Source organism: Engystomops pustulosus, chromosome 5 (genome assembly GCF_040894005.1).
Source record: "Engystomops pustulosus chromosome 5, aEngPut4.maternal, whole genome shotgun sequence".
NCBI lineage: Eukaryota > Metazoa > Chordata > Amphibia > Anura > Leptodactylidae > Engystomops > Engystomops pustulosus.
The window spans coordinates 169,343,092-169,364,666 of NC_092415.1; the positions used below are offsets into that span (position 1 = coordinate 169,343,092).

At 41.3% G+C, this 21,575-nt stretch overlaps 1 protein-coding gene across 5 annotated transcripts in view; it reads right to left on the reverse strand.

Moving 5' to 3' along the window:
• Positions 1–335: 335 nt before the first annotated feature.
• The window catches only part of PALS2 (protein associated with LIN7 2, MAGUK p55 family member), a 51,697-nt gene continuing 30,457 nt past the window's right edge, over positions 336–21,575 (reverse strand). For all 5 annotated transcript variants that reach the window (XM_072153764.1, XM_072153766.1, XM_072153767.1 and 2 more), the window contains 10 exons: positions 20,875–21,027; positions 19,389–19,538; positions 17,190–17,417; positions 16,816–16,947; positions 13,182–13,281; positions 11,236–11,304; positions 8,555–8,716; positions 6,354–6,556; positions 3,387–3,515; positions 336–892 (listed from right to left, as the gene is read on the reverse strand). In XM_072153764.1, the coding sequence (XP_072009865.1) occupies positions 716–892; positions 3,387–3,515; positions 6,354–6,556; positions 8,555–8,716; positions 11,236–11,304; positions 13,182–13,281; positions 16,816–16,947; positions 17,190–17,417; positions 19,389–19,538; positions 20,875–21,027 (1,503 nt within the window). In that variant the 3' untranslated portion in view covers positions 336–715. The remainder of the gene's footprint in view (positions 893–3,386; positions 3,516–6,353; positions 6,557–8,554; positions 8,717–11,235; positions 11,305–13,181; positions 13,282–16,815; positions 16,948–17,189; positions 17,418–19,388; positions 19,539–20,874; positions 21,028–21,575) is intronic.

Sequence of the window (21,575 nt, forward strand, 5' to 3'; positions counted from 1 at the left end):
CAGGGTTACTTCTGTATATAGGATAAGGTGGCAGGATATACAAATAACAACCACACTACATTCACCTCCCTCCGATTTTTCTTTGTGTACAGAGGGTCAGCATAACATTTCATGAAAACGAGGGGTCACACTTTTTTTGGGCCTATATACAAAAAACCCATAATTCCAGACAATCCCTTTAATAAACAAGTGATCGGTATTGCAGTCTACAGCACATGGCAGATGTTCACACTTCCAGCCACAATGACATATAGTGCCCTTAAGTTTCTCCTTGGAGAAGTGATCTCCTAACAGATCTCAAGTTCAGTTTTATCAAACAACGTAGACTTACAAAATTATTTCAAGTATCCTTTATATCACAGTGAAAAATGTAAGACCAAATGTTAATGACAAACTTTTTTTTTTGGATGAAAAAGGCAAAATGTACCACATGGGAAACAAAACAAAAAAAAACACAAAATGCTTGAACGCATTTCCTTCATGTATAGTGAATAGAAAGATTATCTTTAAAAAGTTATAAAAATTAAAATAAATTACATATTTAAGTACACTTTCCCTTGAAGGGTTATATAAAAATTCAGAACAGTGTACGATCCTTTAAATCCTTCTTAGGGAACATACGGCGCACGTGTGGAAGTCGCCATCTCCGTTTCCAAGTTCGATCTGTTTGAGTGTCTTTAATATTAGTTAATAAAATATTAACTTAAGAAAACAGTCAGTAAACCCAACTAATGGGGACCCACTGCGGCTCCGACCTCAACTTCTCCACAGCCGCCTGGAGCTTCTCAAAGGCTTTGTCCAAGTTATCATTTACAATAGTCAGGTCAAAGTAATGGTTGTAGGCCCTCATAATCCGAGCGCTCTCATCAACCGTCTTCTTCAGATCCGTGTCCTACAAGCAGGAATGAAAAGAAAGTTCAGTCTTTCTTGTGGCTCTAAAATGGGAAATTCTAAGTCACTGAGCTTTGTATTCATTAAAACAGGAGAAAAATATAAAAGGTGATTTCTTTTCAGGTTACAATCAATTTTACATCATAACATAATGCAAGTCTCTAAACTTTATCCAATCATTCTGTTCTATAGAAGGGCTAGGGGGCATTTGGGTGGCGCTGGAATAAAATGGACTCCCACTCCACAAACATAATAAATTATTTTAAAAAAATTATGAAATTTCCTAGAAATGTCTGTTTAATTTCTGATCTAATGTTTTAGGTCAGGGGTGAACAAAATAGGGCAAACAAATAACACACTTGTGCTCTAAATGATAGGTGAACATCGGTCTGCTTTTTACAAGGCTCTCAATCCTTGCAACATTGTAACATTTTTCAATAGATCCAAGAGACCGACAGTGTATATCAATCCATTTTTATATAGTTTCATAATTTAAACAAGACATAAAAGGCATCAGTACCATCACCAAACTTCGGAGTGCGTTGCCAAAGTCCATAGAAAACCGACCGAGACAACGAACGTCCGGTGTGTCGTGACGTTTCGGAGGGGGAACCTCCTTCAGACCATATATAAAAATGGATATATATATATAAAAATGGATTGATATACACTGTTGGTCTCTTGGATCTATTGAAAAGTGAACAAAATAGGTTCAAGACACATAATGTCATACTGCTCAACTTTAAGGGGATAACGCTGGCGGAGGCCCCCCAGAGCAGCCCAAAACGCTGGCGGAGGCCCCCCAGAGCAGCCCATAATTGGGAGACACCAGAGTATAAACCTCCTAATACTGGAGACTACTATTACTGGCTGGCTAACATGAAATAACAGGTTATTCATTGGCTAAATACTTCACAGAGGCGATAGGTAAATAAAGCCTAGAGAAAACCAAAGGTAAGGGAAGATTCAGAGCAGCAATTATTTGGTTAAAACAAATTGGAGATCCAAGAGCAAATAAGAACACTGCCAGTAGTCATGGCTGTAGCCCCAGTGACTACACAGATAACATCTCTCATAGTACAATATTCTCTGAACACATCCTCCATCAAGATTAGGTTTTACACAGAGAGTGGAGAAGAAAGCCGCAGCGGCCGTGCGCTTCACTGGCTCCGTTTAAAAAGACCCAACTGTGAAAATAAATCTGCAAGAAACAGGAAACATGTTCCAATTTTCTATGCTCCAAAAGAGAGAACCGACAAAAGATCCGGCGGAACAAAACCTTCAAGCCTGCAACTGCCTCGCTGCACATATCAATCAATGAAGAACGCACATAATGGCAAAAATACAAACTGATCGGCACAGGTAAGTATTTAGGAAAACCATTGACCTACAGTAGATCCAACTTGTAACAGAACAGAAAGGAGCACGGCCGCCTGCTCCATTAATCTCGGGGAGCCACAAGGGATCACATCGGACCCCTAGTTCTGGTCACTGATACCCCTGCTGATCGTCAAGTTAGGCCCTACCCACAGGATAAGAGCTAACTCCTTTTGTGGGAAAACCCCTTTAATGTCATGTGCCTTTTTTGGGTGCAAAATACCAGAGAAAAATAAGCCAGTCTGGTGGGGACTTAAGAAAAGTTATCAAATATGTACGTGCACAACTGGTATTACCGTGGCACAGCTTTGTGGCCCTAGTGTTAAATGGTCACACGGGTAGATATATATATCATATGAACATTTCCAAAACCAAATGATAATATGAAATGATGTGAAGCTGTAAAACCATCAATCAGTGGGTAACGTCCAGATTGGCAGAGCAGCGCTCAAGGCTCCTAATCTGTGTTCAATTAGAAACCTTAATTAAGTGTCTACTTGTTAATAGGCAGCAAATGAACAATTACAGCAGCCGGCTTATTTAGACGGTGTGCGCTTTATGGCATTTGCGTTCAATTACATTTCTTAACCACTTGCCACCAGACAGCAAAATGCCCAGCAATGGGGAGGAGAAGCCGGATATGAAGAAGCACTCATGGGCACTGTGGGCATCGGCACTTACTGAAGTGTGTAGCACATCATCTGTAGTCAGGAGCAAACACTGGATTTATATGCTGGAAAATAAACTAACTTGTGCTCAATCAGTGTGCATTTATCTTGCTCTTGCTAAGGCTAGAAGTATGTAGTAGGGGGGGGGGGGGCAGGGGCAGCCCTGTAACTGAATGGACAGCCCTCCATGTAAAAGTATGCTAAAGTAAACCCGTCACCAGGAATGTCATTTTTAGCTCATGACAGGTTCAAATAGCCTATGCTATACCGATTTGAAAGGCTATTGGATGCTGTCATATTCCTGGTGACAGGTTCTTTTTAAGATATTAAGATTTTTAAATGGCAACTCGAAAACCACAGCAAGGGCAAACATGGACCCATAATACAGGAGATTTTTATTTTTTACATTAATACATAAGAAGGCACAAACCCATCCTCCCCTGTACTTACAGTGAGCAGTTTTGTAGTAATCCCAGCATCTACAACAGCTTTATGCATGGCACGCAACGTATCTAGCTCTGGAGCAGCGATGAATACTACATATGGCATGAACTCGGAGGTCCTTAGCACTTTTAAAGCCTGTGAAGAAAACACAAGTGATGAGGATTAAAGATTACACAACTACGGTAAGTAAAGTATTACTATAATGATGACAGATAAAGCTACCTATATTAAATGGATGCAGAATATCTAAAACCATCAGTGAGTTAGTGCGGTGACAGGTTTGCTTTAAGTTGGAATAGTTAAAGTCCTATTACAGCAACACTGGAACAAATTTAAAGGGGGTCCGAAGTACCTCCAACTGACCCCTCTGCTGACTGGGATGAGCGGACCAGCCGGTCGTGCATGTCCGGGCTGCCCCGTTCATCTCTCTGCTCCTGACGTAGATTGCAGAGTATGCTGCTCGGCAATATTCGTAAGTTTCATAGAGATAAATGGGGCAGCCTGGCCGTGTGCAACCAGCTGGTCCGCTTATCTCATGGAGCAAAGTGGGGTCCGAGGGAGGTGCATCGGACCCCCTGTTCTTACGTTTTGTAGAAAAACCCCTTTAGGATGCAGACAAAATTATATAGAATTAATTTGGCTGGGGTTTTGTTTACAGAACATTCCAAGAAAAAACAAAAAACCTTTTTGTAATCCAAATTGCCTACATCCCCTCCTGCATCACTTTACAACAAAATTCTGTAGCAAATTTGCACCAAAAATGCTTTGTGCCACATTTATCAAGAGTATAAGATTTTTGCTGTTTTCCAACGGGAGGTGCAAAGTAAAACCATCTTATACTGCAGACTGATCACCAGATAAATGCGGTGCAGCAGAAGACTGTCTGGTGCATAGTGCAGAAGACTACACAGTCTATAAGACACTATAATTCTGCCCCTGTGAGTACAACCTTCCTAAAAGGAGGATGATACTTATGACATTCATACAGAAATTTCCTCATATTGTAGTTCACTGACATCTACCTAGGACACGTCTGTGTCCCGATACATAAATAAGTCCTTGCTTTTAATTGTTTTTCTGTAGAACAAGTTGAACTGTCAGGATGGTAAATGAGGTCCATTGGCAGAGAAAATTCAATTAACTTCTAGACAATTTCCTAATAATAAGTAAAACCATAAAGTTTAAAGGGATTTTTCCCTAGGCACAACTATTAACGACCTGAAAGTCTGGATGGAGGCAGAAGACATCAGCGCGGTCTTATCGCAGGCTCATCTTTCATTCAAATCTTGGGGATGGGGCCACCATGCGATTGATATCACATCCGCACTCATCACCTATTTTCGACCATTAGGTTATTAATTACTCCCTGGAGCAGCTTCAGCCATTACGAATAAGGCTGGCAGTACACACTAGATGACTGACATGACTCTCTCAGATACATGAACAATCGGCTTGACCAGTCTCCTCCCCACTGGTTCAGCAGCCAAATCACAGCTATACCTGCCCGCCCTTACAGCCTTTAGCGCTGTAATAGGTTTATATGGACACTTGCATGTTGTAGCCATGTGGACACATTCATGCGGCAGCCAGACACTGGACTAGGATATGCACATCACAAGACTACAGTGATGTCAGATGCAGGGGTGAACAACTATGCAGAGAGTTGAGACTCTCGCCTCAGGCAGCACCACCTGCAGCAAGATGGGGGGGGGGGGGCAGCATCAGAGGTGCGGTAACTTACTACAAAGCAAAACTTTTTGTCAGCATGGGTGTGAGACACTGTATGCAGAACCAACGGACTAAAAAAAAAAAACCCAAACCAAATCTATTACTAGAGGATGAGGTGGAGGGGGCGGCCATCTATTGCTAGTCTAAGGGAGCAGCAAGTTTAGGTACACCCCTGGCCCGATGTAGTTAGAAAACTCACTGCTTCTACCATGTAAACCAATCCTGGTGCTGGACCAGTATGTGTGACTTTATGTGTTATATTACAATGCTGCCTGCAACACTAGTGAGGATAACTGTTAATTCTTTTGTTTCTGAAAATGTTTGGAGAGGCATTTACCACTTATCGAGTGATGGCACATGTCTAGAACTTTTTTGGGGACTTTACGATCTGGAGAATGAAGAAACTGCAGCAGCAGCAGAACTGTACGGAGTAGTGATTTGTAGTGTCAAGGGTCAGGTATAGGAGGTCAGAAAGTCACTGCATAAGAGAGGAACCATAATGCCTTCATTCCCACTCACCATAATCTGAATTCATATCCTAGCGATGAGAATAATAGCTTTCAATAAATCCAGTGTGAGTGTACGAGAAATAACAATGTTGAAATATTTATTTTCTAGCAGTTTCCCTGTAATTTGCAGATGTCAGAGCTGTTGGATAGAGGCCTAGCTGCTGCGACTTACTCACCGCCCCCTCTGCATGGGGCTTCTGTGTAATCTGTCAATTTAGAGTAAAAGGCACATAATAAAAATTATTAAAAGCTAAAGTAATGCTGCATTCACACACACATGTATGGGGGATGTATATACGGCCGACGTATATACAGCAGATATACGTCCCCCATACACTTCTATGGGCTCACGGCATCGTATGGGAGTGGTACGGCACAGCACCCGTGCGGCACTTTACCGCTCCGTAGCCCGGGAAAATATAGGACATGTATTACGGCGCCGTGGCCCGTATGTTCCTATAGAGGGGCGGGGGTGAGCTGCGATCACCTCCTCCTCTCCCCGCGCGCCTCCATGTGCCCGGCGTGCTACTGTGCGGGGGGCCACAGCAGTGTGCATGTAGCCTTAGTGTTGAAGAAAAACACTTCGCTGCAAAATGATATATTACATTGTTTCTTAATTTTCTTGTACGTGCGAGTTATGAAAATTTGTAGAAAAGTTAGTGACTATTGAAGCTAAAAATAGGTTAAGCTTCCAGCCAAGAACCAATAGGGAACCTGCAAGCAAATGACATATTACCTGAGGATTTACATCTAATATACAAGTCCGTCCTGCCATAACTACTTCATGAATAGAGTCTATTTTGGTGCCATACAGATTTCCTTCATACTCTCCATGTTCCAGGTATCGGCCACCTTTCACATCACCCTCCATTTCAGACCGGGATACGAATCTGTACGCATGTCCATCTTTTTCATCTTCTCTTGGCTTGCGAGAAGTGACTGTAGAAGATCCAAAAAAAAAAAAAAAAAAAAAAAAAAAAAAAGGGATTTACATTTGAGATGTTTTTCAAAAAGAGAATGATTCACTGGTTCTATTTTATGATTAAAAATAAAGCAGGGAAACCTCATGTCTCTTAGGAGCTCCATCCCCTTCACTGTATTCTAACAGGCTGTAAGACAAGTGGCTAGATCAATACCCTCCTACTTATGTGTTGTGCCTGCAATATCTCATAATGTAGTTAAAGTGAACCTGTCTGCAGGTTGTGGGATACTGTGGACCCCAAACCAGCTACAGCATGGAAGGGCTCCAATAACAACCCACCAGAGCCCTTCTAACTCCTGAGACTAATTTTAAAACTTGAATTTAGAAAAGGCCATGGATAACAAATAAAAGAAGATTACCACAGTCACGGTGCCTGGATCTATGAGTAAGTGTCCCTGGTTTATCATGATGGATTTCCATTAAAGGAAAAGTAGTAATTTAAAGGAAACCTACCATTTCAAATGGTAGGTGTAAGCTGTAAACACCGAGGACCAGCTCAGGGTGAGCTGGTGCCGGTGCTTAGTTTCGTTAGTGTTATAAACCGCGGTATCGCGGTTTTAACACTTTTTAAACTTTATAGCAGAAACTGCTTCGGCGCTGCGCACGCCCACATAGGAAATGCCGCAGGTGTTGCGCGCACACGGTCGCGCGCAGCGCCAAAGCAGCTTCTGCTATAAAGTTTAAAAAGTGTTAAAACCGCGATACCGCGGTTTATAACACTAACAAAACTAAGCACCGGCACCAGCTCACCCTGAGCTGGTGCTCGGTGTTTACAGCTTACACCGACCATTTGAAATGGTAGGTTTCCTTTAAGGTTTATCAGTAAAAAAGGCTAAAACAAGAATCTGGTAGGGTTCTACCTATTGTGGCCAATAAGTGAGCGGAAATCACAAGTCTAAGAAACGAAAAGTATAAAACACTAGTAGAAAGATTGGTCACTACAGTTTTGAAGAGGTTACAAGTTACTACTGGGAGGAGAGTGTATATAGAGAAACAATCCCAATCTCTGATATAACAACCGCATTGTGATGGGAGAGAAGCAATGAGAAATTAAGATATACAGGACAACTTTTACCCCTACTAGAAATTTTTGACCACATTTACAGCTGAGCACTTCCGATTCCTTTATTAAAAGGAATACAGTCACCAGATTTTACCCCACTAAAGTTTCAGCCCCCTCCGGTATTAGGGTTTGAAATGTTCTTTTAAGAATACCCTCTTGTGTTAAATCTCACCCTTTTAACTGTAAAAAAACAAAGTTATGTGAATTTTGCTTGAGATGAGTCAAGTTTAGAGGCTACAGGGGGAGTATCACTTCAGATGCCACTATCTTTTGCATATAGAAACATGTTATTTTAAAGACAAGAATGTCATCTTTTAGATTACATCAGGCTTGTGGTTCTGTTGTTTACAGAACTGGAGTTACGGTCAGACATAGGAAGGTTATGTCTATAACACTGTCTCCAATTTAGTAGCTCTCTGAACCACAAGCCTAATATGCATCTTAAAAACAAGTTTTTTTTTCTTTTTAAAATTACAGCAAAAAGCATGTTTCTAGATACTATAAATACTAATCAGGCATGTGGTTCAGAGTGCTACAGAACTGGAGACACAGACAGTTAAAGATATAATGGGGGAGATTTATCAGAATTAACAGAGCAGAACTGTTCTAGTTGCCAATAGCAAACAATCATAGCTCGGCTTTCATTTTCTGATCTCCCCTGAACTGCCTATGTCAGACTATACCGCCAGTTCTGTGGCCACAGAACCAAAAGCCCAATGTAATCTAAACGGGGAGATTCTTGTCTTTAAAATAACATGTTTCTAGGTGCTACTGGCCTGAGGATGGGGGCATCTGAAGTTAAACTTACCCTGCAGCCTTTAAAAATATCTCATCCGAGATAAAATATGTGATAGACGATAAAGCACTAGCATGAGAAAACACTAGGTCTTACAAGGAACGGTGGTCCCAAAGTGGGTGGGATTCAGGACAATCAAACGGTTCTTCAAACTTCTTCTGCCAACTCCCTGTGCTCCAATTAAAACAAGGGTCTTCCTTTGAAAAGGGGGCATACGTGCTACCTCTTCATAGATTTGAATCTCATGCCGGTCAAATTCTAAAAATAATAATAATAATAATAATAATAATTAAAAAATTACAAAATAAATCCTTTTCATCCAACCAGTATTACAGGAAAACTTTTTTCCCCCCAGGCTATGAGATTTCCAAGTGTTAAGAAAAGCTGAAGAGTATAAATATATCTTTATATACATAATATTAAACCATAAAGTATTTTCATATTTAGCAATTGTTGTGTATTAATGTAGAAGCTGGCCCTGCATTAAAGGAAACCTGTCACCCCTGAAATGGCACATGAGCCATATATACTACCTTATACATGACTGTACATTGCTTCTAGTGCAATTACCCAAGTGGGACTTGTTATTTCATTCACCTGGTGTAGCAGCTATCCAGTCATGAGGCGGGAAGCACAGTTAGGCCCCTTCTACAATTGCGTTTTCTGCGCGTGCTTTTGACGTGCAGAACTTGCATTGCACTCTGACCCATTGTAATCAATGGGCTTTTTCGGACTTGCATTTTTTTTCATGCACACACGCACTTTTTTTTAACGTGCGTTTAAATCTCGGCATGCTTTACTTTTGCAAGTCACGCGCGTGAAAAACGCACCATACAAGTCTATGGAGATGCATCAAAAATGCATTGCACACTGAGACACATGCAAGTACAATGCAAGTGCAATGCGTTTTTCACACATCAATTGCCATAGAAAAGATAGAGCTCAGTCCTGAGTCCTTTTCATGCACGTTAAAAACGCATTGAAATTGCACTGAAAATGCGCGTGAAAAACTGAGACACTGAACAAACTCTGACTGAAAACTGATTGCACTCTGATGAGAAATGTGCGTTTTTCACTGACCAAACCCTGATCGCACCCTGATCAAACTCTGACGTGATCTGCAACGCAAGTGTGAAAGAGGCCTCACCCAGTCAAGCTCCTCCCCTCCTCCCAAAGTTTTCAGAGGATACCATTATGTTGGGGTGAGGGGAAGAGTGGCAGCCTCAAGCTGAGCAGAGGAGGCAGCGGAGTTTGACTGGGTAACACCAGGTGAATGAAATAAGTCCCACACAGGGTAATCAACCTAGAAGGGATGTACAGTCATGTATAAGGTAGTATGTATGGCTTATGTGCCTTTTCAGAAGTGCCAGGTTTCCTTTAGTTTGACTGGGTAACTGAGCTCCCTCACCTCCTTGCCTGGACAGCTGCTACACCAGGGGATGAATAAAAGTTTTTTCATCAAACATCCCACACAGGGTAACCACACTAGAAATTATGGGACACATGCACAGCCATGCATTAGGTACTATATTTGGCTTGTGTGCCTCATCATAGGTGACAGGTTCCCTTGAAGCTTCGGCATTCTGGTTACACTTCCCTTGCAACCATTTATAAATAGACATTTGGAACAAATTTAGTTTAATTTTTTCCCAAGCATCTTGGAAACAGTTTATAAGACAAGTGAAACTATATTTTCAGAAACTGCAAACACCTGCATGATTATGGAACGATGGGGAATTTGTTACTCCTATTTTCTTGTACGGGTTCAAATTTTTTTGATTTTTTTTTCAGAATTGTGAAAAAAGACCTGAGACACCAGAAGGACATTGGAGCTGCCCCAGGGGGAGTGGCCAACATCAGCAACAGGAGCGGATGGACAAAGCTCCCGGCACAAGTGTAGCTGCCATTGAAAATTGGCAGGGGCAACATAGATAATGGTGAGCTATAAAGCTATGGGCCAAAAGGAGGGGAACAAGATAACAGAGTGTATGAAATACAAAGGATAGGGCATGAGCTAAGAGGGGAGACAGAGAGATGTCAAGTCCAGATTTAATCTTTAGGCATAATTGCCAAGCTCTAGTATACGGCATAAGTAAAAAGAGAACATAAGGGAGGATCACAGTGAGGGAGTGACACAAGAGTGTAGGGGACACACATTGTTTCCATGCCTCCATCTATAAGAGAACCTTAAAAAAAAAAAAAAAAAGTGGTTCACATATTCTGTGCCGGACATTTCACAGAAAACTTGTTGTTCGCACATTTCCTTGTGAGACGCAGAGATTCCTTCTGCTCCCACACTACTCCCTCTGAGCGCTGTATAAAAACACCTCTGCTCTTCCTGATGCCCAGAAGATTGTGGGCATTTTCCTAACAAACTAAAATTATAAGATTAGAAAGGTCATTCTGACATCCATGCAGCACTTGGCATGTAGGATTTTTGGGTTGCATAGTCTTCATCACAGACAATCACAAGCAAATACAGCAGAGCTCAGGGGTCCATTCACCCGGCTGTCGGGTAAGTGGAACATTGGTCCTGGATTCCTAAAGGCAGTTACTACATTTCTATTTTCTCCCTGGAGATTTTTGTATAGTCCTACAGATATTCTGAAGTATAAGAACAACAATGTACAAGAAGATATTACAATAGAATAATAATGTACACATAGCACAATACAAACACCTCACCTACATATACTTATAAAGAAGGAAGTCTGACTGATCCTTTATGTATTTGCCATAACCACGACAGTTGTGAGACTATTCAGCAAGAATATTACCTGCGTTTTTTGTAGTCAGATACATCATCTTTTTCTTTTTTTTGCTTGTGATTGTACCACAGAATGGACCTGTAGTGGAGTAGACAAAGAAAACCGTTATCTTAAAGGGCTGGTCCTGTTAAGAAAGCCCTTTTGGGACATCAATGGTATAGGCATAAATGATTGCCTCAATCTAGCGGGTGGAGGTCCCCTGTTCCCCATCTTATTCCTGTAGTGAAAGGATCAGCGTCTGCACATCCAGAGCTTCACATTTAATGGTTCAGAGGTTTTGCAAAGTCTCCTCTTCCCTTAATGTGGGCATAAGACGGGAATCAGGGTTCCCCTATGCCAGTGATGGTCATGACCCCATGGTCAGTAAAGATCATTGCTTGCTTTTGGGGAACGGTCCTGCCATGTATTATCCAAGCAACGTACTGTTTTTAAAGGGCAACATATCATTTTTGTACCCCCCGTTATGGTATTCTACAAAACCTTTTAATTGAACATATTCAGTACTTTAAAGTCTTTATGTGACACATTAATAGAGGCAACAAGTCATACAGCAAGGATCCCACATACTGAATAACAAAAGAGGCACTTTCTGAAGCTTTTCACAGCATGCAGCAGGAAAACTAAAAGATTTGGATGCTTGATCTAAACAGCGGAGCACATTATAATCACACAGATGTTATTCTCAGATGTGAGCTCTATGTTTAACCAAACAAGAATGCTAAAATATTAACCTGGTGTATTCCAATACAGGCGTCACCCGAGAGAGCAAGGACAGCTATGACATTACAATACCTTTATGGAGACAAGACCTGAGACTTGCCCCACAGGCCGTACAAAGCCCTGTGTTACCTTGTGCATGGAAATTAATTTTAAGCAGCCGTTTTAGCTGAGGAACTACTGTGGATCTTAGACAATTGACTTGGATACAGCCATGTATTGACCGCAGAAGTTATCCAATGCTCACCCTACTGTTTCCAAACCGATTTTTACCAACTGGAAATTTTATTAGACCCCCTGCACTCCAACGTCGTTTTTGTCCAAGTGCTACCCATTTATTCAACAGAGATGCATTTCTGTGGGCTCACACTCTCTACTTGTCCCTGTGCAGGGTCTACTCCAGGTTTCAGTAGGCCCCTTGGCGACAGTGCCTCAGTGGGCCCTTATGCTTGGCATTAAAAATTCTGAAACTAAAAAACAGTCTCCTGTTCCCTAAAATATTCCCTAGTTTATCATCCCAAACAGCCCCCTCACCACTATGGATTCCTTATGTACAGCCTTATTCGGCTCCCCAGCTGCTCTGGGCCGTGGCCATGTGTGTGAACAGACCGCTGAGCTGCAAAATTCAGAGCAGGTCCTATTCCTGGTAATCCAGTCTTTTCTATACCGTCATCAGCAAACCAAACACCGATAACCCAAGGCTCCCATTAAGCATTGCAAGTATGAAATTAACTTGGCTTTAAACTACGGATTTATTTAGGTGTTCTCCGATCAGTAACTATACAGGATAATAAGAGAGGCTGTCTCTATTAATAATAGCACTATACCAATGAGGCACCTACATGTCCTTGCTGGTTGCATTATACATACAATACTGAACCAGGGAGAGCAAGGTTACATCACCTAATAAGACAAAAGAGAATATCCCAGAAGGACAAGTTTCATTGTGTGGTTCATTTTGTAATAATTACCTAAAAAGATTAAAAAAGGGAAGACGCTACAAGTTTTCCTTTTAAACGGAGTGACATTTAATATTTAGATGTGCAAAATGTGAGTTTCCCCCTTGGCAGCCGCCGGCTACCAATTCTACACGTCTGACAGGGGCTGGCATTTACATAATAGATGACATATAAAGCCCTTAACACTATTATTTTTCATGTATAACGGCATTGCCTGCAATCTATGCGGAGTATGTGACCTATACATACTAAATCCCATCTCTTTTAGTGCTGCGATACCTGTTCCATCCCAGTCTCTCCTCACAAACGCTTTCCGCTTTTCCTCCAGAAACTGGCTGGGAATGAGTCCTGCGCTTCCACCTTCTTTCACATGACTCGCCTGTAATAAAAAGTGAATAAAACATGAAGTACCCGGCACGTACAATATATTGCCAATCAATACACTGGGCGTCAGGAAACAAAGGCAAGGCCTTATCTAGCGGATACAAGAGGTTTATTCTCACATCCAAAACACACAGATCTGCAGACGCACCCTTCATTCATGTATATAACATGAAGCATAGCCAACACAAGGGAAGGCCAGACTTTCTGCTCTAATAGTGATGGGATGTTTCTCAAATTAACTAAAGGCCATAAAAAAATCTGTTTGGAGAAAAGTAAAGACCCCCCCTACCCGACAAAAAGTGCATCCAGAACCAATTGTTGAGAATGTGGCTTAAATCTTTCCCCCTACATATGATATTGGTGAAAGGGGGAATTGTGTAGGGAATTCTTTCACTTTTGTTCCTCTAGGTCAGGGGTGCACAATCTTTCGGGCCAAGGGCCATATTGTCATGCCACTATCCTTTATGGGGACGCACTATTAACAAAAACCCTAGATGCGCCAAAAAAACATAGTACAGAGTAAATACCGCCTGGAAATCACCTGCATAATACTACATTTATATAATAAGTAACTTAGACCTGATATTTATGATGGTGGAAATTGTCTGAACCCATGCAGCAGGTAACTGAGACCCCAGTACTGTGTCCTGCCTGAAGCCGTCCAGGTATTCATACTTACATAATTTTCACTTCAGGCAGCAAAAAGGCAAGAAAAAAAAAAAAACAGCTCTGCCCCCCCCACGGGCACCTAGCCCCCCCCCAGGTCATATCTCTCCCCTACCCCCTGCTGCACCCCCAGTTGTAGTTCACCCCCCCCCCCCAGTTGTAGTTCCTCACTGTGAGCAGCCTTATTCCTCTGTACAGCAGGGAAAATCCCGCAGCACTGTGCTTCCTGCACACTTTTTTTTTAATTTATTTTCCGTGAATCACAGCATAAAAGGGAATAACATTGAGGCCCTGCTTCTGCACAAGAAGCTGCAGGCAGCAGAACGGGGGCTGCAACCTGAGGGTGGGCGGGCCGCATGCTGGTCTAGGGGAGCCAGAACGAAGCAGGGAGTCGGGAGGAAAAGTTGTGAAGCAAGAGTTCAACTGCCATTGAAGGTAAAGAGCCAGATCGCGGGTGTGGCCAATTACGGTTTTTTCATTGAATTTGAAAACGCTACAGAACGGCCTGAGTCACGGCTCGGCCCAATCACATAGAGAGTTGTCAATGAAACACATGCTATTGGTAACCAGCACCCGGTGCTTTGAATGCTCCTGTTCCCATGTTGCAATAGGGCAAATTTGAAACACAATGTGTTAACGCCGACATACAGACATGTAGAATAAAACACATTATTGTTCTCTCATACGTTGCCATTTCCATTTCCAGGTAAAAATAGAAGTTGATTGGGGAAAAGGCTCAGTGCACAATAACCATCCACAAGCTACATATGATGTTACTGAGCTTCTTACGTGAGGTCTGTTTCTTGGGCATAGCGGGAGACTTAATAAGGGACATGGTGTTTTTTGACGAGGACAAAGAACATTGGAACAAGGTATAAAAAAAAGCAAGAAAACAAAAAAAACAAGGAATTGACAAGAGGCAGGGAGGTGGGGGAATTGCTGATAAGTGAAAACACATCTGCCACTAGAATAGCTACAGTAACATCTTTCTTGCAAAGAGCTGTAATTGTTGTATTGATCAAGGAGGGGGAAAAAAAAAATCAAGGATTTCTCTGCAGAAAACATGAAAGGAAACAAAAACATATAGCTAAACTTCCACTCTAATGTGTGGGGATTCATTAACCCGCTAAACACACCGCTGGCTAATCTAGATTTATACATCCGATAATATGTCCAGTACTGACTAATATCCGGCCTACAGATCAGACCTGGTGATGGGAGGAGAGGATTCCCTGCACAACTACTGTCATTTATACAGCCGCCTGTGCGACCTACACGTATACAACCTGCGCCTACAGATTATTACCAATCTTACCCAATGTATATAGGCACATTTCACCATCTTGTGAATCAGAAGGCTTGAGATTATTGTAAATCATTACTTAAAACTATGGGCCTTAAAGAGGACCTGTCACCCAATTTATCGGCACTAGGAGCTGCTTACTAAAGTAAGCAGCTCCTAGTGCTTGATCAAACGCCTGCGGCGGGGTATAATGTAATTGTCGGACAGCTCGCAAAGCTGTCCGACATATTCATTAGGGGGCGGGGTTGGAGTGTGGCTAGGCGCTGCTTCTTCCCCAGACCGCCCCCTCATGAATACATCGGACAGCTTTGCGAGCTGTCCGATGATTACATTGTACTCCGCCACAGTGTTTGATAGCGTTACCGGAAGTTTCCGGTAACGCTATCACTCACACTGCGGCGTTTGTTCAAGCACTAGGAGCTGCTTACTTTAGTAAGCAGCTCCTGGTGCCGAAAATTTAGCTGACAAGTCCTCTTTAAAGAGTTAGCCACTGGAGGGTCATGTGATCCTAGCTGTCCATGACCAACCTACCTTCCAGGACCTTTTAATTTAGATTTCAAGAAAGCAGTACAGAACATTTAACCAGAAAAATATATAAAAAGAAAAATCAAAGTGATGAAAAGGTCGTACAGTCCTAAAAATAATATCATTGAAAACTTCATCAAAAGTCTCAAAAAAATGACACCACCCACAGCTCCTTCACCAAAGTATGAAAAAGTTATTAGCGACAGAATTTTAAAATTTTTGTAAATGTATGAAAACAAAACCTATACAAATTTGCTATCCCTGTAATCGTACCAAACCAAAGTATAAAGTAGACATGTCATTTGGGGTGCACAGTAAAAGCTGTAAAATCCAAGCCGAAAAGAAAAACAGCGCAAATGCTGTTTTTCACCATTTTCACTGGAATTTTATTCCCACTTCCCAGTACACAGCATGGAATATTCAATACCATCAGTATGAAGTGTAATTTGTTATGCAGAAAACAAGCCATCACAGAGCTCTTTACGTGTAAAAATTAAAAAGTTATAGATTTTTGAAGGTGGGGAGTGAAAAATGGAAATGAAAAAAACCAACAAGGGCCTGGTCCTTAACCGGTTAATAGATTTATATTGGTACATGACCCAATAACCCTCCATTTACATATTACAAAAAAAACCATGAAGTAAAGCCAATCCCTTTAAGTGTCCAGAATTTGGCAATCAAAACAATACCAGGTTTCCAGGTCTCTGTAGGGCAGCGATGCTGAACCTTTTGTAGACCAAGTCCCCATACTGCCACCCACAAGGCACTAATTCATCGCAGAGAGCCAACACCACAATTCAAGAAGTAACTTATTGTAGTCTTCTTGCTCTGTGATGTACCACTGCTTTCACCAGTCCAAGGACAACAATATAAATTTGGATTGCCATTGAAGCTTCCTTGAGCAGGAAGAAATCATAGGGCCCTGAGCAGGAGCTCCATTGGCTACAATGATAACCCGACTCTCTCCAAACCTTCTTTCTCTGGAAATATAAAAAAATTCAAGCTGCAAGTCACAAGATAATATTAGCCACCTACCTGCCACCAGTTTGGGTCCTCCCGGTTAACAATATGTAGAATTTCTCCTTTGGAAAATTTTAATCCAGCTTCTTTGCAGGGAATCAAATTATCATTAAATGGGTTGTAATCAAAATGACACTTCACATAAACCTATGAAGAAAACACGGTGTTAAAATAACGGAATACTGAACCACCAAAATAAATATTCTTTCATTATATGAAAGAAACAAACTGGCTACATAAGTATCCAGCTGATCCAGGCAGAAGAAGAAAGTTTTGTACAATACGAGTGACCCCATTAGGAAATTGCACTTTCCCTGGTAAACTTTCTAATTTGTGGCCAACCCCATTAAGTGGGATCTGTCACAGCATCAGCAGCAGGCAACACATACCTGCTGAGGGGTTACTGCATCTTTATAACTCGGAAGTATCTTCAGCGTAACACTACCGCTAATACTCTTCAGCAACTCTTGCAGTTCCTTTGGATTGTTTCCCACGTCATGTCCATTCACTTCCTTAATGATGTCGCCCACATGGAGCAGACCTTGGCGATCGATCATGCCACCATGGAGAATTCGGGCAATAACTAAATTACTATTTTCTACTTTAAACGTCACGCCCTGTAGAAACATTAAAAAAAAAAAGAAGCTCATACTTTATTATTATAACCAATATTCATAGTGACACCTCAAAATGGTACTGGCTGCTCAATGGGAAGCCATGTTCCCATTAATACAGCAGCAGAATTCTGTTCCAAGGAACCGTAATACACTAATAAATGAGCATCTACATCCCGCATACTGCATCATGATCCCATAGCAAAAGGAAGGTCAGGCACAGATTTTGCAGCAGATTTCTATGGGAAAGATTTCTTCATGCGCCCATTTCTTTGAAATTGTATAAGTATAATATAACTATAAAGCTCCTACAAAAAAACAAATATGCAAAAAAGACATGTGTGTCATTAAATGGGTTTTCGGAGAGCAGTTTTCCCTCCCATAGTTGTATAGGTTTGCAGCTCGGTTCCCATTAGTGAATAATATCCGATCGGTGAAGGTCTGCCTCTTGACATCCATTGCCAGCCAGGGCTGCTGTTATGAGAAGACTGATGTAACCAAAGTATTGCTGTAATCTGTAGCATGTTCACCTTACCATTGAAGCTTTGTCATATTTGGTTGCTTCAACCAGCAGATTGATTGGGTCATGGAGAGTAAGACTAGCACCAATCAGATATAGTCTATCCCAACAGGGTCATCAATGTTTTCATCCAAGAAAATCTGCTAAATGTTACCACCGTTAACGTATAATACAAGCCCAAAGTGCGCCAAATATCAACACAAATGAATTAAGGGTATTTGAAGGTCTTTTAGAGGTCTTTAAACTACAAAGGTGAGCAGAAGGGCCCCCTACTTGGTGGTGGTACAGTATCTAAAGCAAGCCATGTCAAATCATTAAAAGAAATTAGACTGAATACAGTAAAGAAAAAAAGAAATTAGACTGCTTCTCACCTCACATATTTTAAAACATCAGTCTGCTCTCACAATTGCGCTGAATGACAAAATTAGAATCATGTGGCACCCCCCCCCCAAAAAAAAAGGCTGAAGGGGGACCAACATTTCAGTGGTCCCCATAGAATTCAGAAAAATGAATTTGGTATCATAGAAAGGTTATATTATCTATTAGATCTCATAAGGGTTGTGGTTCAGCAAGAACAGATCCAAAGATACACACATTTAACCCCTTATTGCCGTGTGACGTAAGAGTACATCACACAATGACTGTCGCTGTATGGAGAGGGCTCACGGGCCATACAAGGTGGGCATGTACTAGCACAGATCGCGGGCATTAACCCCTCGATCGCCGCCAGCAAAGCTGTCAGCATCGCCATATTGGCATGGATTGTCGCTCTCCGAAATTCAACACAAAGTGATCAAAAAGGCCCTGCAGTCCTTAAAATGAGAGCATTGGGGAAAAAAAAATAAAAATGACACCACACACCGCTCCATACCAAAGAATAAAGTAGACATGTCATTTGGGGCACACAGTGAAATCCGTAAAATCTAAGCCGACAAGAAAATGGCAGAAATGCATTTTTTCACCAATTTCACAGCTTTTGGAATTTTTCTTCCTGCTTCCCAGTACACAGCATGGAATATTAAATATAATCACTATGAAGTGCAATTTGTTACACAGAAAACAAGCCATCACAGAGCTCTTTACAAATGTAAAACTTTTTTATTTTTCCAAGTAAAGGTGGGGAGTGAAAAAATGGAAATGCAAAAACGAAAAAAAGAGCCTGGTCGTTAAGGGGTTAAATAGCTTGCGTTTCTGACATTGTAAAAAAAAAAAAAAAAAAAAAAAATCATAGGTAAAAGAAAGTTCACATAAAAAAGGGAATTCTTGAAAGGATATTTCATGCCCAACCGGAGGATGCTGGTAGCATAGTGAGGTAAAAGCTGGTGATAGGGTCCCTTTAACTGTACATGCCCCCCATTTACTGAACTACACACAGTTCACTTTAGTAACGGTAGCACCAATGTTGTGCGGTCCAACTTCTATCTTACGGTCTTCATATATAACAGGTGACTTACCAAAGGTTCTCCTGCTCTTTTGTGAATGCCAACCATGCGAATGGCATCGACTGGCGCAATTTGATTATTCAAAGCATTATTGATTTCTGGACTTGAAGGGGGAGAGTCATAGCATTTTGATGCAACTATGTCATGGGCTTCTAAAAGACTCTGAAAGAAAAAACAAAAAAAATCTCATCAGCAATGGTATGTGTTTAAAATATTCTGCTTAAATTCACACTGCACCCATATGTCTTGTTTAAACAGGACCTAAGACTTTGAAGGGAATACGTTTCTACAGCCTATACTGGCTAGAAGGTTGACAATTTATAGGTGTCTACGGATTATCTCTGTTCCCTGTGAATTCCCAATGCCCTCAGCCTCAGAAACCAAATAAAATCTGTGAGGACACTACTCATTAAATGTTTAATTTCCCTGCAGTGCTACAGCGGGGAAAATGACGGATTTCATAGCTTCTTATCGAAATCAATGTACTGTCTGTGTGCCGGCTCCTCCGGGGATAGAGAAGGACTGCAACTGAGCAAAACGGAATAGTAAGGATAGCTCTATAATATCTATAGAGTGTGCTCAATTAAAATAATATATATATATATATATATATATATATATATATATATATATTTTATTTATACATATTGTACATCACCTAAAGTTGCTGCAATACTGAAACACTTTCTTTTGTATTGTAATTAGGTGTCACTGCACCAAGTCCGAATTTAATTCATGAGTGTTAATTATTGGTTAAGTGAAAGCTTTCTCTAAGCATTTGCGTTACAATATAATTGTGTGTTATAACTTACCTTGCATTACGACAGAATCCTCTGTGTAGTCCCAGGGGTTGGGCTTTGGTTTGGATGCATTTCAAAAAACACATGACTTGTCTGTGCTGCAGACTCCTCAGCTCTCAGCCCCCACCTTTGTTCTCCTGTACAGCTCCTCCCTCCCCCACTGATGTCAGCTCACCAGGCTGTGAGCTCTGTGAAGGATCAGGAATGAGGATATTTACAGGAGCACAAAGGTGGGGGCTGAGAGCTGAGGAGTCTGCAGCACAGACAAGTCACATGTTTTTTTAAATGCATCCAAACCAAAGCCTAACCCTTGGGACTGCACAGAGGATTATGTCAGGGTGCAAGGCAAGTGGTCTTTAGTGAAAATGAGGTCCCTCGTGAAAGGTTCCCTTTAATGCATCCTGCTACTTGCTCTATGCAGCGGGAAGGGTGATGAGTAAATGACTATATACCCGACCCCGTACAGCTATTGTGACCAAAAAAAAAATCAATAAAAAAATTAATGACCATTAAAGTGGAAAACTGGTGCGGAGATAAGGGGTGTAAAGATCCTTTTATTTACTGATATTATCGATGTTCGAAACATTAGTTGAAAAAGTTAGTAACCACTTAAGATAGTTGCAAGCATTTTCCACCAAAAACTCAGCATCATATATAGTGCAAGATATTGTGTGTCCAATAAATCTGATAACACTTACCTGGAAATGGGGCTCCTTAAGAATGCCAACAAGCTCTTCGACATTTTTATCTTGATTTGCTAATGGACCAATGTCTTCGAGAATTTCGTGCAAGAGTTCAAGATTATTGTCGCTAACCGCTTCGAGCTTTGTGTCTTCTAGACGTTCGTGCGCCTGCAACGTAACGGCAGAATAAATTACAGTGACAAGTTGATTAAAGACTAAACAGAGAACACAGCGAGGTAATAAAGCATTAGCATACATATCGTAGGATGGAATGTATCAGGATGTACCAACCGTACAAGACCAGAATGAGCAGCCCTAATCACTGGCCTGGGAGAGCAGATATTCTACTGGGAAGTCTGATTGATGAAGAGGGAAAGGAAACACAACAAACCACTTTAATACATTACTGATCCAGTGTAGATCATCCAGCATACAAGCACTTACACCCTACTGTACAGTAGCCCTGGTGTAGCAGATATGTAGACATACGTATCGCCTGGCTTTAGCAGTCACAGCACCACAGGTCTGCCATCTTTATACACTTAATAGGCCACCTTTTAGACCTATATTCTCTAAAATTCCCAAAGGTACCAATGAAAACATCATCAATACAAAGCCCTCACCAAGTAGTAAAACACCAAAACTAAATATATTTGGTATTGCTGTAATTTCATCTTCCCAAAGAAAAACTTTGCTTTCCAAAGACACCCGACTTA